This window comes from Prosopis cineraria, unplaced genomic scaffold, assembly GCF_029017545.1.
Source record: "Prosopis cineraria cultivar Desert tree isolate PC_DT_omini unplaced genomic scaffold, ASM2901754v1 PC12, whole genome shotgun sequence".
NCBI classification, from domain to species: domain Eukaryota; kingdom Viridiplantae; phylum Streptophyta; class Magnoliopsida; order Fabales; family Fabaceae; genus Prosopis; species Prosopis cineraria.
Genome location: NW_026555343.1, coordinates 36,260,460 through 36,274,514, shown reverse-complemented (window position 1 = coordinate 36,274,514; position 14,055 = coordinate 36,260,460). Strand labels below are relative to the sequence as shown.

At 34.6% G+C, this 14,055-nt stretch overlaps 2 protein-coding genes across 2 annotated transcripts; one reads left to right on the top strand and one right to left on the bottom strand.

The window, feature by feature from the left end:
- Positions 1-7: 7 nt before the first annotated feature.
- Positions 8-4,493, bottom strand: LOC129287793 (uncharacterized). Its single transcript, XM_054924039.1, has 7 exons — positions 4,231-4,493; positions 3,944-4,112; positions 2,512-2,579; positions 1,919-2,032; positions 1,664-1,826; positions 420-572; positions 8-345 (listed from the first exon to the last, which is right to left on the bottom strand). The coding sequence occupies exons 2-7, from the start codon at positions 4,016-4,018 to the stop codon at positions 319-321; spliced, it is 600 nt and encodes a 199-aa protein (XP_054780014.1). The 5' UTR covers positions 4,019-4,112; positions 4,231-4,493; the 3' UTR covers positions 8-318.
- Positions 4,494-6,026: 1,533 nt separating this feature from the next.
- On the top strand, positions 6,027-8,406 carry LOC129287785 (uncharacterized). The gene is made up of 3 exons (XM_054924031.1): positions 6,027-6,293; positions 7,416-7,669; positions 7,751-8,406. Exons 2-3 carry the CDS (start codon positions 7,484-7,486, stop codon positions 8,354-8,356), a joined length of 792 nt encoding a protein of 263 aa, XP_054780006.1. The 5' UTR covers positions 6,027-6,293; positions 7,416-7,483; the 3' UTR covers positions 8,357-8,406.
- Positions 8,407-14,055: the final 5,649 nt, after the last annotated feature.

Below are 14,055 nucleotides of genomic sequence, written 5' to 3'. Positions count from 1 at the left end.
AACATCCTTGAAATCTTCTTGAAACACTTTACTGAGAAAAAGGTAAGAACACACGTGCCGCAGTGGCCCAAAAAACAAAAGCAAAAAGGGTCAGAATTGACTCCTCTCATTACATGTAATCTTCCTAATCATGCGCATGTGCTCAAAGCTACATCAAGGACCATTTCATGGAACATTATTAATGATAATACATCTTTAAAGGGGAAAAAAATGATATAATGACTTGGAATTTCACACAATGTTCACTGATTTTCTAATTTCTTATTATCTACATTACTTTAATGTATAAAAAAACATTAAAATGACAAGCTTATCATGTCAACCTGTGAGCTCCTCCATCAACCCCTGTGATGAAAATGTAAAAGTCAGATGGCAATTCACTGAAATTTTGCAACAGGAATTTGAAGCAGACAACTAACCCGTGAGATAAATTGCTCCGCGTCAGTTCGCTTCAGGAAATGCATTGAATGGAGGGCAAAATTGGCGGTCTTGTCATCACTAAGCACAATCCCATCACCAATATCATCGAGGACCCTCACTTGAATGTAGGGATCTTTTGGCGGCACCATATCCTGTAAAATGCAGATTCAGCAAGGACAATTTAGTTATTTGCACCCAGATTGTCTTTTCCTTCTGCTATCTAAAACTGTTGGGTTTAGCATGTTCATCCTTGATAGATCAAGCACCCAAGCCCATACTTGATGGGAGCTGTCTGCATATAAATGAGATGCTGGGTCCTTTAGTGCAGTGTTCCTCCTTTTATTTGAAAAAGTGTGGGAATGATTTTATTACCGGCTTGCACGTTCGGAAACCACAAAGGAGAAATTTGCGGGAGTTATATGCAAGAGGCTGTGGCGAAACCGTGGTCCCCCTTCTCATTCTAGACATTTACAAAAGCATATAGAAAAACCCTCTTTCCTTCTCTCGTATTTGCCGTGAACCAAGAATCGGGTTCGAGTAATTTCGTTCATTCTCGTAGAAGTATTATCTAGTGCAAGTATCTTTCTCTAACTCACAAAAACAATAAATAGCATTATATAAATCCAATCTTTCCTGACCGTCAGCCTATTTGCTTTATCGTTTCTCTTATAGTGAAATTACGATGTGAGACAAATCAAGAAGCGAGAAGAACGAAATAAAGTAACATCGTATAACGAATTAACGATGGATGATTGCCAATTACGACACGCATCACCATTTTTAAAGAACGTGTATTCGAGCTGTCCATGGCAATAGAGCTCAAGGTACATTAACACAAGCATCAGCATTACTTATTTTAAGAGATAACATTCAATTTGGCTTCCCTTGCAGATGCTTAACCGGAAAAAATACATCCCCCAGCATTACAAGGAAACTTCAAAGTATATAAGACAAGAGAGGCAAAGGGTTAATATCATAAGGTCAGTGGTCAATCAAGTGGCATGACAACTAGGAATCATCAAGGATAATATAACTGGAAGCACGGAATAGTTTAAAAATCAAGTCCCTGGACCCACATCCAATATGAGTTCAACAATATATAACCCTCGTTATCAGAAATCGTGACCAAATGCTCTAGACAAGGTCTGAATATAAGTATCAGTGATGCAGGTTTATGTGTCTGTGCATGTAATAAAGAGAGAACAACGAGATGGGGGAAGGAGAAAGGGAGAGAAGAAATTACCACAGTCAGATCCAGTTGCACTTTTGACATGTATGATTTCAAAGCCGCGGAATGCTTCTTAAAATACTCTACCTCCGTATGACAAAGCTTCTCCTCAATTTCTTGAGGAAGTACATGTCCAATTTTCCATAACAAACCCTGTATAGCCTCTGCTCGATTATAACTGCGTCAAGACAAGTTACAGAATATATAAGAACAAATTAAAAGCCTACGCCTGGCAAGGAAAAAGGAAAGATATTTAGAGGAGGCACTCACACATAGGCCATTAGGCAGCGTTTATTGCGAACTAAAGAAAGATGGTGGATAAGTGCGCCATGGTGTTCTGCATTTCTAGTTGTTTGGACATCCAACCCTTCTTCCTGCATCTTTCTGTTGCAGCAAGGGGCACATATTCATGTGAATCGCAAAGAACAATGGTGATGGAATTACAGGTGTAGTGAAACATTTGTCAACAATAAAGATGAAAATTTTCAAGTATATGCTCATCGGAAAATTAATTGTTTGACCTTGAAGTTGATGCTAATAAGTTACCTATTTTAAAAATCCATGTAATCAGAGTTCACAGAAGAATGTATGGAGATATAAAAAACAAAGTAGTCATCTAATTAGATACATATTTTTGGCAAATTGCATAATGTTTAGGAAACGAATCACACTGTTTATAGTTTATAAATACTGCTCCATGCAACAAATTTTATATTTTTTATTAATTTGCCTCTAAAAGAAAAATTGAAACTATGCTATCCCACCATAATAAATCAAATTCATGCCCGTATAAAGAAGATTGTTCCAATAAAATGTGGAATTCTCCAGGACAAGGCGTATTCAAGAATCCGTATAATTTTTACCTTATCAATGACTGAAGCTCAAGGTGATGTTGGGTGCATTCTGCAACTACTTGTTCGAACAGATCACTCTGTAAGGTTATAAAAAACCATCAAGCCAAGGCTAGCATAATACAACGCACAGCTGAAGAGCGGAAAATAAGCCTATTATCATAGTACGGAAAGAGGTAGTGAATTGTGGTTCTGTTTGGATTATCAATTTATGATGTTGATGGATGAAGATTAATGAGAAAAGAAGGTCAGATGAAGAAGGTTAAATTCCCAAGATATTTTATTTCCAGGGGCCGGTTGTTCTAGCACTAGTACTTCATGCCATTTCCTGAAAAGTTTTTATTATTTTCTACTTTCTGGGCCAAGTATTTGACATGTTTTCGTTCGGCCTATGTATGAAATTAGTAGAGTTAAAAAAAAAAAAAAAAGCTGGACGGAAACCAAGAGAGAGCTAGCAAGCTAACCAGACCAGGCTTGTAAGAAAGAATTCAAAAATAAAACTGCTGGACAAACCATGATTACAAAGGATGGTAACTTGGCACTCAATTGCTAACGTTTTGTTGTAGAATGTTTATAGACCTATGAATCGAAGGAGAATTTATTATTAGTTAAATCAATCCCAACATAGCTTTGAAGTGGTAAACATCAAAGCTGATTTTTTTTTTTAATTAAATAGATTCACATGTAGCATTAATATCTGAAGCCCATCAGCAGTAATCCATATCACAACACATAATAACTAAAACCATATCATACCACCTAGCAACCAAAAACAGATGTAGTTCAAGTGAAGGAGCGACTAAGGGCCAAAACCTAGGTATAAGCTTTCTCCTTTGAGCATACTAGAGGTTAGGATGTTAGTCTCAGAAATATTTTCATTACAAACAACTACAAAAGATTGAACTCATACAACATTGATTCCACTAGAAACTAGCAGCACTTGATGTGGACAAGTCACGCGAGTTGACAATAATTAACAGTTTTTGCGGCAAAAAATAGTCTATGTAACCCCTAACAAACAAAAAGGCTAACAGCAACCTTACTATCCAAGATCAATTTTTTTTTTTTTTGCATTAACAAAAGTGTGCATTAGACATTCACTTGATGTGCATAACGAGTGAAACTTCGTGTGCTTGACAAAAAAATCATTTGCCAAATCTGAAACCCAAAAACTCAGGCTTCCCATTTTTTGCAAAATAAGTCTTGTAATTAAAGAATAACGACTCTGGTTTCAAATTTTCCCCTCTTCCCCTTTTGTCCTGTGACCTCGGAGGGCTCTTGTGCAGTGCTGAAATTTCTGGCAGTAATTGAGCATAGCAGCCTCTGGAGACTTCTGACCCGCCCAATCATATGAATTTTGTAAAACAGGATAATGCTTACGGAATCCAATTTCAAGGAAGGCGCGAGTTAAAATAGCTCACTGAAAACCAAGACGAGGCCTTACATTGAATGGCGTCAACTGGCCTTTTTCTCCACTTGCTAACTCCCTAACAAGCTGGCACGCTTTTCTCCCGTACATGTTGCAATTTCAAAATGTATAACCTTCACAAACAGCCTCAGTGAATGCGAGATTCGACCGAATAGATTGTGCGCATCAAGAAAACTGATAACAGCTGCGGAGTAAACGATGAGAAGAGTTCAGATTTATAGACAAGTACATGCCAGCATTAAGTTGAAGTGTTGAGATCAGAATAGAGGAGTTGAGAGAGAGATTGAGAATGAGAAGCTAACCTGGATGAGAGACCGGTGCTGCTTGGCCTTGATGCAGTGAGTCTACTGTGACAGTTGAGAAGTTGAAAAGGGAAATTGGGAGGAGAGAGAGAAGATAGGAAGGCTAAAGGGGGAAACGGAGGCTTGAATGAAGAAAAGCGAGATCTCTGTATTTCAGTTGTGGCGGGGCTTTTGGTTAGAAATTCAAAATTAACCGCTAAAATTGTGTCCTTCGCTAATCACTAGTCGCTACTACTGTCTTCCGGAGCCTCGACAGTCGTCGATGCGGATCACGGGCCAGGAAAGGACAAGTGGAGGCCAAAGAGTAGGGGTGCGAATAGGCATGCTTAAAGACCTACAGTTTAATTTATTTGAAAATTAATTTAACCTATTTATTAAATAAATTTAAATCCAACTCAAACTTTTTTAAAACCTAATCTATGAATTCAATAAATCAACTTATATATATATATATATATATTATGTATTATATTACAAACACATTAATTTTATCATATAATTTTTAATTAATTTATTTTTTATTATTTTTAATTATATTTTTAATCATATTTAACTTATATATTAATGTTAATATTATCATTTTATTGTTATCTTACATTATAGTTAGTAAATCCTTTTAATTCTTATATATTATAATTAATAAATTAAATTATATATGATATATTATAATAGTCATAAAGTATATTTTAAAACATTTAAAATTAAAATGTGAGCTTACTTAAAAGATTTTACTTTTAAGTAAGCTTTTAAATAGGATTGCAGGTTAGGTTAAATTTTAAGTAGACTTAAGCCCGAATTATAAAAAAAGTCTCATATAAATTTTAGATTAGACTTAAATTTTTAATTTATCACAGATGTTCAAGCTTATTTGGCCAAACTCAGAGTCCAGTTTGGTCCAATTTATTTTTACCCTTATCAAAGAAGGACAATTCAAGCGCACCGTTTCACTGTGATTCATTCGATCATTTCTCGGTTCTTTTCTTTTACGGGATTGGTGAATGACCCAGCGACGGTGATTAGTGAAGGGCCAACGTGAAGCTGAGGACGTCGTGCGAAGCGAGCGAGCGAGCAAAGAGTAAGTTTGTTTGTTTGTTTTGTTTTGTTTTTCTTTTTTCTTTTTTTTTTTTTGCCACAGAGCAAGGAGGAGATGAAACAATTAGGCATTTGCAATAAAACAGGCCAACCGCGGCCCAAACAAGCTGACTCTTTCTTTTTAGCGGACCTAAAATTTTCATTTTTGCAATTCCATGTGCAACCTTTTTTCTTTTTTTGGCAACCTTTTTCTTTATACACTGAAAATGAGAAAGATTATGGAGATTGATTATAATTGGAGGAGGCTTTATGTGTCTAGAAGTATATATAAAATTCCTTGTAGATTATGGCCAACAAAACTTGTCATATTAAGCGTGCGTTTGGATTTCACTACGTTTACATTCCAAAAGTAAGTTTTAACTTTTTGAATGTAAAATGTTGTTTGGCTTTTTTTTCTCAGACAAAATGCACTTTTTAAACTGACTTTTAAATACGTTTGAAATGAAAAAATTTGCAAAGCTACTCCCACTTGCTTTCAAAACATGATCAGTTGGATGGACATTTATTGCTGGTACCTAATTTGTTTATTGACCATGATGCCCCTCACTTTTGCAGCTGATACATATCACGCATACTCTCCTCTCGTGGTCCTCATTTGTGCAGCTGATATATCAGTGTTCTTCGTCCTTTGCTACTGCTCTGTGTCCGCCGATCGTCCGCCACTCGTCCGTCGCTAGTCCACCGTTTGGCCATCTCTTCTCCTTCTCTCCTTCGCCTCTCCTCCACCATCACAGATCCGGATCTCTTCCTTCCCTAAGCTTCTCCTTCCTTCATCAACGGTGGCTGCATTTCACTGTTAATTTCTCCCCATCTCTTTCACGGATCAAGCTCATTTTGGGACTTGGGCGGCATTTCAGAGCTGAGAGAACTCCGACCAGCAGCTTTTGCAACCTGTGGAGTGCAAAGGTGAACATTCCGACCAGCTCGTGGAACTCCAATCCTCTTCTCCGATCTGCTCTTCGATCTGCAAGGTATGATAGCCTCCAAGCTTTTTTTGTCAGATCTGGAAATGGTGCTGCTTTGTTCTGCTCTTCGATGTGATCTGTTGCTTTTCTTGTTCGGACCACCGTGAAGCTCTGTTCTGATCTGTTTCTTTTCTTTTTTGGACCACCGTGAAGCCACTGTTTCGGTCTGTTTCTTTCATTTTTCAGACCATCGTGAAGCATTTCGGTCTGTTTCTTTCATTTTTCAGACCACCGTGAAAGCATTCCGGTCTGTTTCTTTCATTTTTCAGACCACCGTGAAAGCATTCCGGTCTGTTTCTTTTCTTTTTCAGACTGGTGTGAATTTTTTTTAATTGCCTTGTTTTGATCACATAACAAGAAAATATAAGCAAGCAAGAAGATTAATTATGACTGCATATTGTAATTATTCTGTTCCGGTTTGTTTCTTTCGTTTTTCAGACCACCATGAAGCATTCTGGTATGTTTTTTTTATTTTTCAGACTGGTGTGATTTTTTTTAATTGCCTTCTTTTGATAGCTTCACATAACAAGAAAAAATAAGCAAGCAAGAACATTATTTATGACTGCATTTTGTAATTATTCTGTTGATTTGCTGATGTTCTAAAATATGACACGGTGTTTTGGAAATATATTCTGGTGACTGATCTATTGATTATTCTATGTTGCTTTGTTTTTTTTTAATTTCATTTTGATAAGAATTTGAGCTAATTTATTTTTTGAAAATTGATGAAGGGATGAGAAAGGCTACAAATTTCTGGTCAAACTTGCTTATTTTAATACATACTGTTGAATTATATGATTTGAATTTTTGAGTGAGTACAGAAATTATCTTATGGCTGCTTTTGAATAACTGCCTCTTTCGACAAGTATATGTGGCTAAGATAACAAGTGGTTAATTAACTATGATCGAATAATCTTTTTCTCTTTTTGTTTCCAAAAAAAGGATAGTAAAATTTTTAAGAAGGATAAAAAAGGATAGTAAAATTTTTAATATTTTAACTCTAACTCAATTATGGATTTTTACTCCTCAAATTTCATTTGTATTGAGAATGTGATATTTTGATAGTAAAAATGAGTAAAGAGAAGGCACTATGGACTACCGAAAAAACCGAATTGTTCATTAAATTAGCTCTCCAGCAAGTTAAGAAAAATGAGCGTAAAGGCTCTACCTTATCAAAGGAGGGTTGGGAGGCGCTAATGCAACAGTTCAATGCTTTGAGTTCAAGAAGTTATGATAAGAAGCAGTTGAAGAATAAATGGGACAATTTGAGGAAAGATTGGAATATATGGGACAAGCTATTAAACAAAGAGACCGGTTTGGGATGGGATAGTGAAAAGAATACTGTTTCAGCACCAGAGGAGTGGTGGAGTCAAAAGATTAAGGTATACAATTATACATGGCATGCTAAACATTTCATATTTTATTTTATAGATATACTAGACTCAATTCTTGTAAATGTGCAGGAGAATCCTGAGTATAGGAAATTCAGGCATAGACCACTTCCATATGCACAAGAATTGACACAGTTGTTCCAGCCAGTTGCAGCACAGGGCACTTACATGTGGACACCTGCGGCTGATGATCCACAAGATGTGTACAGGCCTCAATTGGATTTGACCGAAGGATCAGGAGACAGTGATGATATAAGAAACATTAATGGAGGAGCTCTCCCAGGAATTGGGCAGGTTAACTTGAATAATGCATACAGTGGTGGTACTAATTCAGGGAGCAAGCGAAAGAGAGGTGAAAGTGGTCAAAACAAAAAGGGAAAACGTCTTGCAACGGTGATGGTTGATTCAGTGAGTCGATTGGTGTCCACACAAGAGGATAGGGTTTCAACATTGAAGTCAATTCTTAATTCCATAGAGGGTGGAACAAAACCAGTTGACCAAAATATGTTGGAGGTTGCAAAGGAACTTTATGGAATCGAGGAGATTGCTTATGATGAGGTGCTTCTTGGACAGTGTGCTGTGGCCTTGCTAGATAAGACCGCAAGGGACATGTATATTGGGCTTAGGGACAACAGAAGAGCATTAGTGGCCTATTTGAGGTGCTTGGGCAAAAAATGAAATTAGATCATCTTAGCTTGCCTTCTAATGTTTTAAAATTTAGCTAGTGTCGTTCATGTTGTTAATTTGTTTTGAAACTGACTGTGTTATTTGACTCTTGTGCTATGTGTTTCTTACGTTAAGTCATGGACAAATAGTGTAATGGTTGTTTAATTATGCTATGCAGTTTTTATGGATGACAATACGCAATCTCGCTTATTACAATTACTTGTACATGCAGAAGACGATGAGATTGAGGCTATTACTGCAATAATATCCAATTACTCAACAACTTTATTGAAAGAGCCTTGTAGAACCAGTTCGCAATCAGGTCATGCATGGGTGCAAGAAATTTTGCAAGGGCATCCTCACGTTGTTATGATATGTTTCGTATGGAAAAAGATATTTTTCTTCAACTTTGTGACGAACTAGTGCAACATGGCCTACGTCCAACCAGAAGAACAGGGATTCATGAAATGGTCGGTATGTTCCTAAATATTGTTGGACATGGAGTGGGGAATAGGATGGCACAAGAACGATTTCAACATTCAGCAGAGACTGTTCACAGGCATTTTAGAAATGTATTACATGCTTGTGAGAAGCTAGCAAAGGAATATATCCAACCAAAAGATCACACTTTTCAAGATATTCATCCAAAAATTTTAGGTGATCCGCGATATTGGCCATTCTTTAAAGATGCCATAGGAGCAATTGATGGTACACATATCCCGTGTGTGGTTAGTGTTGAAGAGCAAGGGAAATATATTGGAAGGAAAAGTATTCCAACACAAAATATAATAGCCGCATGTGATTGGGATATGTGCTTCACTTATGTCATGGCTGGATGGGAAGGGACTGCTCATGATGCTCGTTTGTTTGACTATGCTCTCACAAGGCCAGACATGAAATTTCCACATCCACCCCAAGGTATATTTCATATTTATCTAATTTAAACAATTATTTTAATATTTTTTGGGATCTTATAATTTCTATTTTTTTATTGGTAGGTAAATATTATTTGTTAGATGCTGGCTATCCAACTCCACGTGGATATTTAGGTCCTTATAGATCTCATAGGTACCACCTCCCCGATTTCAGGCGTTCATCTGGATTTGCAAATAATAATGAGATTTTTAATTATTATCATTCAAGCTTAAGGACCACGATTGAAAGGACTTTCGGGGTTTGGAAAAATAGATTCGCAATCTTACGACATATGCCTAGCTATCCATTTGTGCAGCAAGTTCGTATTGTTGGTGCAACAATGGCTATACATAATTTTATTAGAAGAAAATCTGTAACTGATTCTGACTTCAGGCATTTTGAGGACGAAAATATAGTTAACACTATTGATGATACTGATGAGCCTGCATTTTCATCAACAATTCCAAGTGCAATTTCAAGCATAGCTTCTGATAGAGAAATGAATAGGGTTCGAGATTCTATTAGAGATCAGATTGTATATTATAGATCGAACCATTAATCATGTAACTATTCAATATTAATGAATGTTTAACTATTTATTACATAATTTTTTTCCAAAATTAAATTTTATTTTTTTAATTCTTAATATTTAACATTTTAAATTTTATGTCATTTTAAATTTGATTCACCTTTTTTTAATATATTACATTTGTATAATAAAAATTATAAATTATCATAAATCAATGTCCTTTTTTGTCATTACATATTAAAAAGTACATTTGAAAAGCATAAATTTTTATAAATCCAAACAACTTTCAGTTTGCCAAACTGACTTTTAAAAAATATATCCAAACACAAATTTCGTTACAACAACTGACTTTTACGAAACTGACTTTTGCCAAATAAACTTTTATCAAACTGACTTTTGACAAACTAAAAACCAAACGCACACTAAATGTAATGTTCAAATCTACACCTGGCATGGTCATGGTGGGCAATTTTTTGTCTTAGGCCCAGCAAATTTTAATGCATGACATCACAATCTTTTAAAAGTTGAATGGAATGTTAAACTAGAAAGGTTAGCACTTAGCATGTCTTAATTTTTATGGTCCAACTAAATAGGTTGACAGTCATACAAATAATTTAATAATTAAATAAAAATAATATTAAATACATATATAATAAATAAATTCACAATATGTTTACATGTTAATAGAATAATACAATAGGGTCATAAATTGATAATATCGTAGATTATAGTTTTATAATTTGTCATATATTGATGGATATTGATTAAATAAGATATAAATATGTTAAAAAATATTTGCATTTGTATTTATGATGGTCACCAAGACTATATGTGTTAGTAGGCCATCAAGGCAGTGGCCTTGTGCCTCAAAAATTATTTACTTATACTTCATTATTTTTTCTCATTAAGCATTAATGTTAATTATATATTTTAATTAAAAAGTTTATTAATAGTTTATATCTGTATAACTAGTCATTATCTTTCTCAAGCATTAATATTAATTATATCTTTTCATTGAAAATGCATTGCCTCACATTCCTGCGTACTTATCACCCCTATTTTCAATATCAATTAATCATTGCAAATATATATATTACTTATAGAATATTATTCACAATAGCAATGGCAATTGAAAAAAGTTCTTCGAAATCAAAATTACATAAATCTTATTTAAATATCAATCATGTTATAAAATAAATTATTTATATTATTCATTGAAAGTAAAATACTAGAATGATTTAATTACAAAAATTTAATATCTGTGCAGCTCAAAAAATTAAAAAAGTTATGTGAAGACAGATACATGATAATATATTAAGCTTTTAAAATAACTTTCACTTCAAGCTAAAAAACATTCACATGGCTCTAGCTATCAACATCTTTCTGAAAAAATTAGGCCAGCTCACACACACATGTGTATGTATGTACGTATGTAAAGGGTAAAAAAAGTGAATTTGGTTTTTTAAGTAGGCATAATTTTTAAATCTTTCTCATTTTTATGAAAAAAATGGTTTAGACGAGTCTGATTTTTTAGAAATTATTTTGGTCTCTTATTCAACTCAGATTTCTTGCTCAATGGTGACTTTACTCTAGTATAATCGGGATTAATCGTGAAAAAAAAATTTAAAAATATAAACCAAGCCATTAGTAATTCTGGTCCAACTGATCTCAACCAAGTTGTTGACAAATTATGATGACTCTCTAAGCAAATTCATTGTTTTGGCCGCCGACTCGTTAGCAACGAATATGATTGTGATTATGTGAATCAGACATTGGGACCCACGTTTGATTATCAATGCCATACGAATTAATGCACCGACGTCAATTATTAATAAGATAATGCGCCCATTGTAAAATTGATGACAGCAGATTTTTTTTTTTTTAAAAAAGAATTACGTTGAAGATAAAGTTGATGATACGGTGATGACGAATACTACAAAAGCTGATAGCGCTGGAAATTTTTTATTTGGAAAGAGTTTGTCTCTATCATTTTCCATTGAAAATTTTGCAATTCCTTCCCTTCTAATTTCTTTCTTTGCCTCCATCACAAGGCAGCTTACCAATTCTCAAGAGCTCAATGTCGGAGGCCAAACTAAATTTTACTTATGTTGCCCAAAAAAATAAATTCTACTTATATTATCAATTATATCATTATGGTTTTGTCTCATTTTTCTTAGAGGTGCCAGCAAACTGACATGGGAAAACTTGGGGATCTTTTTGACTGCATTCACCCTGAAAACATCTATAGAACCCGGCTGCCAATTTTGAAATTTAATGGCATACCTTCCCATGCATTTAACCACTTTGAAAATGCAGGCAAAAAAAAAAAAAATCCACTTTGAAAAGGCATGTATTTCAGCTAGTTAGTTCTTCACTTTTTTTTAAAAAAAGAGAGAGATAAGCAAAATACAAGGCTAAGAAACCCTACCCCAAACAAAAAGAAACCAAAAGACAGCATAAAAAAAAAAAAAAACCAGCCAATAATATCAACCCGAATCAAACATCCAATCTATTCCTTCTCTAGGGCTACACAAAGGACAAGATGATACTGAATTTCACCCTAACCTAAAATCCGGTCTCTTTCATAAAAAAGATTAGAACTTGATCCATAAGATTAGGAGATTGGTTTTGTTAGTCCATTACTTACTTAACTATTTTTTTTTCTTTTTCCTCTATGAGAGGCAATAATTCATTTTAACCTAAACTCAATTAAGATGGTAAAAACACTTATAATAATAATAATAATAATAAATCCATAATAATTTCTAATAATAAGAAAAAATATTTTTGTTATAGCCCAAATGATTTAAATTTATAACTTTAACAAAACAGTACTTAACAAACTTCAACAATATTACATTACAACAATAATTTATAAATAAATTCAATAAATTTTCATACAATCATCTCCTTAGTATTAATTACACTTGAAGTATTTGTCAAAAATAAATTAATTATAATTATAATAAATAAATTAATAAGAATGGACTAGACGAAGTGATCTAGATGCCTAATCTCTTGTCCAGTCCAATCTAAAAAAATAGTTTGGTCTTTTTAGTCTTCTGGGTCCTAAATGACCAATGTCTATACAAAATGAACAAAACAAGGATTGGACTGAATCAAATAAGATTGAAGGACTTTTGCATAGCCCTACCTTCTCCAACTAAACCAACTCTTCAAGCCACCCCACGTCTCAAACCAAACCCGCTTAGATATTTACAAAACAAGACTCACTTTAGCAAGTCGATCCACATACTCATTTCTAGATTGAGAGATTTGCTTCAGACAAACCTCCCAACAACGTCCTAACATCTTATCAACTTCCCTCACACAGTGCTCACAATCCTTACCAACCTTCATCTTCCTTTTTGAGTGACTTACAATCATCAATGAGTCCAATTCCACCTCTACTTTTCGAATCCAAACATCCCAAGCCAGCAAAAGGCCTTTTTGCCACCCTTACCATTTCATCTCTATAGTCGAGCACCACCCTATGTCCTCCATAAACCCCAAGATCTAGTCACCCTTATAGCTCTACAAAACCCCTCCATAGCAATCTTGACTAGGGCCCCTTATGCTGACCCTATTAATATTAAGCTTGTACCATCCCTCCATCAGTCTCTTTAAAATTTTGTCCTTCCTCCTACCTTTAAAGACCTCAGATCTCACAACCAATCTCTTTACCTTTATTATCTCCTTTGCAGAACCAACAATACATCATGACTGCACACTTTATTTGCTAAATCTAGATTATGTATCTGCATTAAAAGATTTCCATACCTCCTTAACCACTCTACAATCCCTTACCACATGTATACTTAATTCCACTTCCCTATATACATCACAACACCCATCAACCCCCCAACTCATATGTCTAATCTCATTAGCGTGCAATCTATCATGCATCAATTGCCATAAGAAAAGACTAATCCTTTCACAGTCCATTTTTATAAGACATCCCATTTTGCTTCTTTCACCCCCAAATTGTATTATCATAGTCCTTAAATGGAAACTTAACTGAAGATATATATGTAATTAAGGTTTAATCAAGTTTGAGAGAATTAATGAGAAAATAAGTGTATTTAAGGATTGAATGAAGGACTTAAGTTACACATGGTTTGTTGATAGTAAGAAATTAATTAGGCTTGCAATTATGATTAAATTGAGCCTAGAATCATATACGAGTGTTAATTGGGATCCAAAATTGGTATTGAGCTAGATTGGGCTCACAATTATGGGCTTAAGTGAGATTTGCCCATTCTACCAT

Excerpts from the sequence above, each read along its gene's own strand:
- LOC129287785 (XM_054924031.1), top strand. The coding sequence starts at position 7,484 with ATGCAACAGTTCAATGCTTTGAGTTCAAGAAGTTATGATAAGAAGCAG. Across the intron at positions 7,670-7,750 it reads GGTGGAGTCAAAAGATTAAG|GAGAATCCTGAGTATAGGAA; the intron begins GTATACAATTAT and ends GTAAATGTGCAG.
- LOC129287793 (XM_054924039.1), bottom strand. The coding sequence starts at position 4,018 with ATGTACGGGAGAAAAGCGTGCCAGCTTGTTAGGGAGTTAGCAAGTGGA. Across the intron at positions 2,580-3,943 it reads GCCAGTTGACGCCATTCAAT|AGTGATCTGTTCGAACAAGT; the intron begins GTAAGGCCTCGT and ends ATAACCTTACAG. Across the intron at positions 346-419 it reads CGGAGCAATTTATCTCACGG|GGGTTGATGGAGGAGCTCAC; the intron begins GTTAGTTGTCTG and ends TTTTCATCACAG.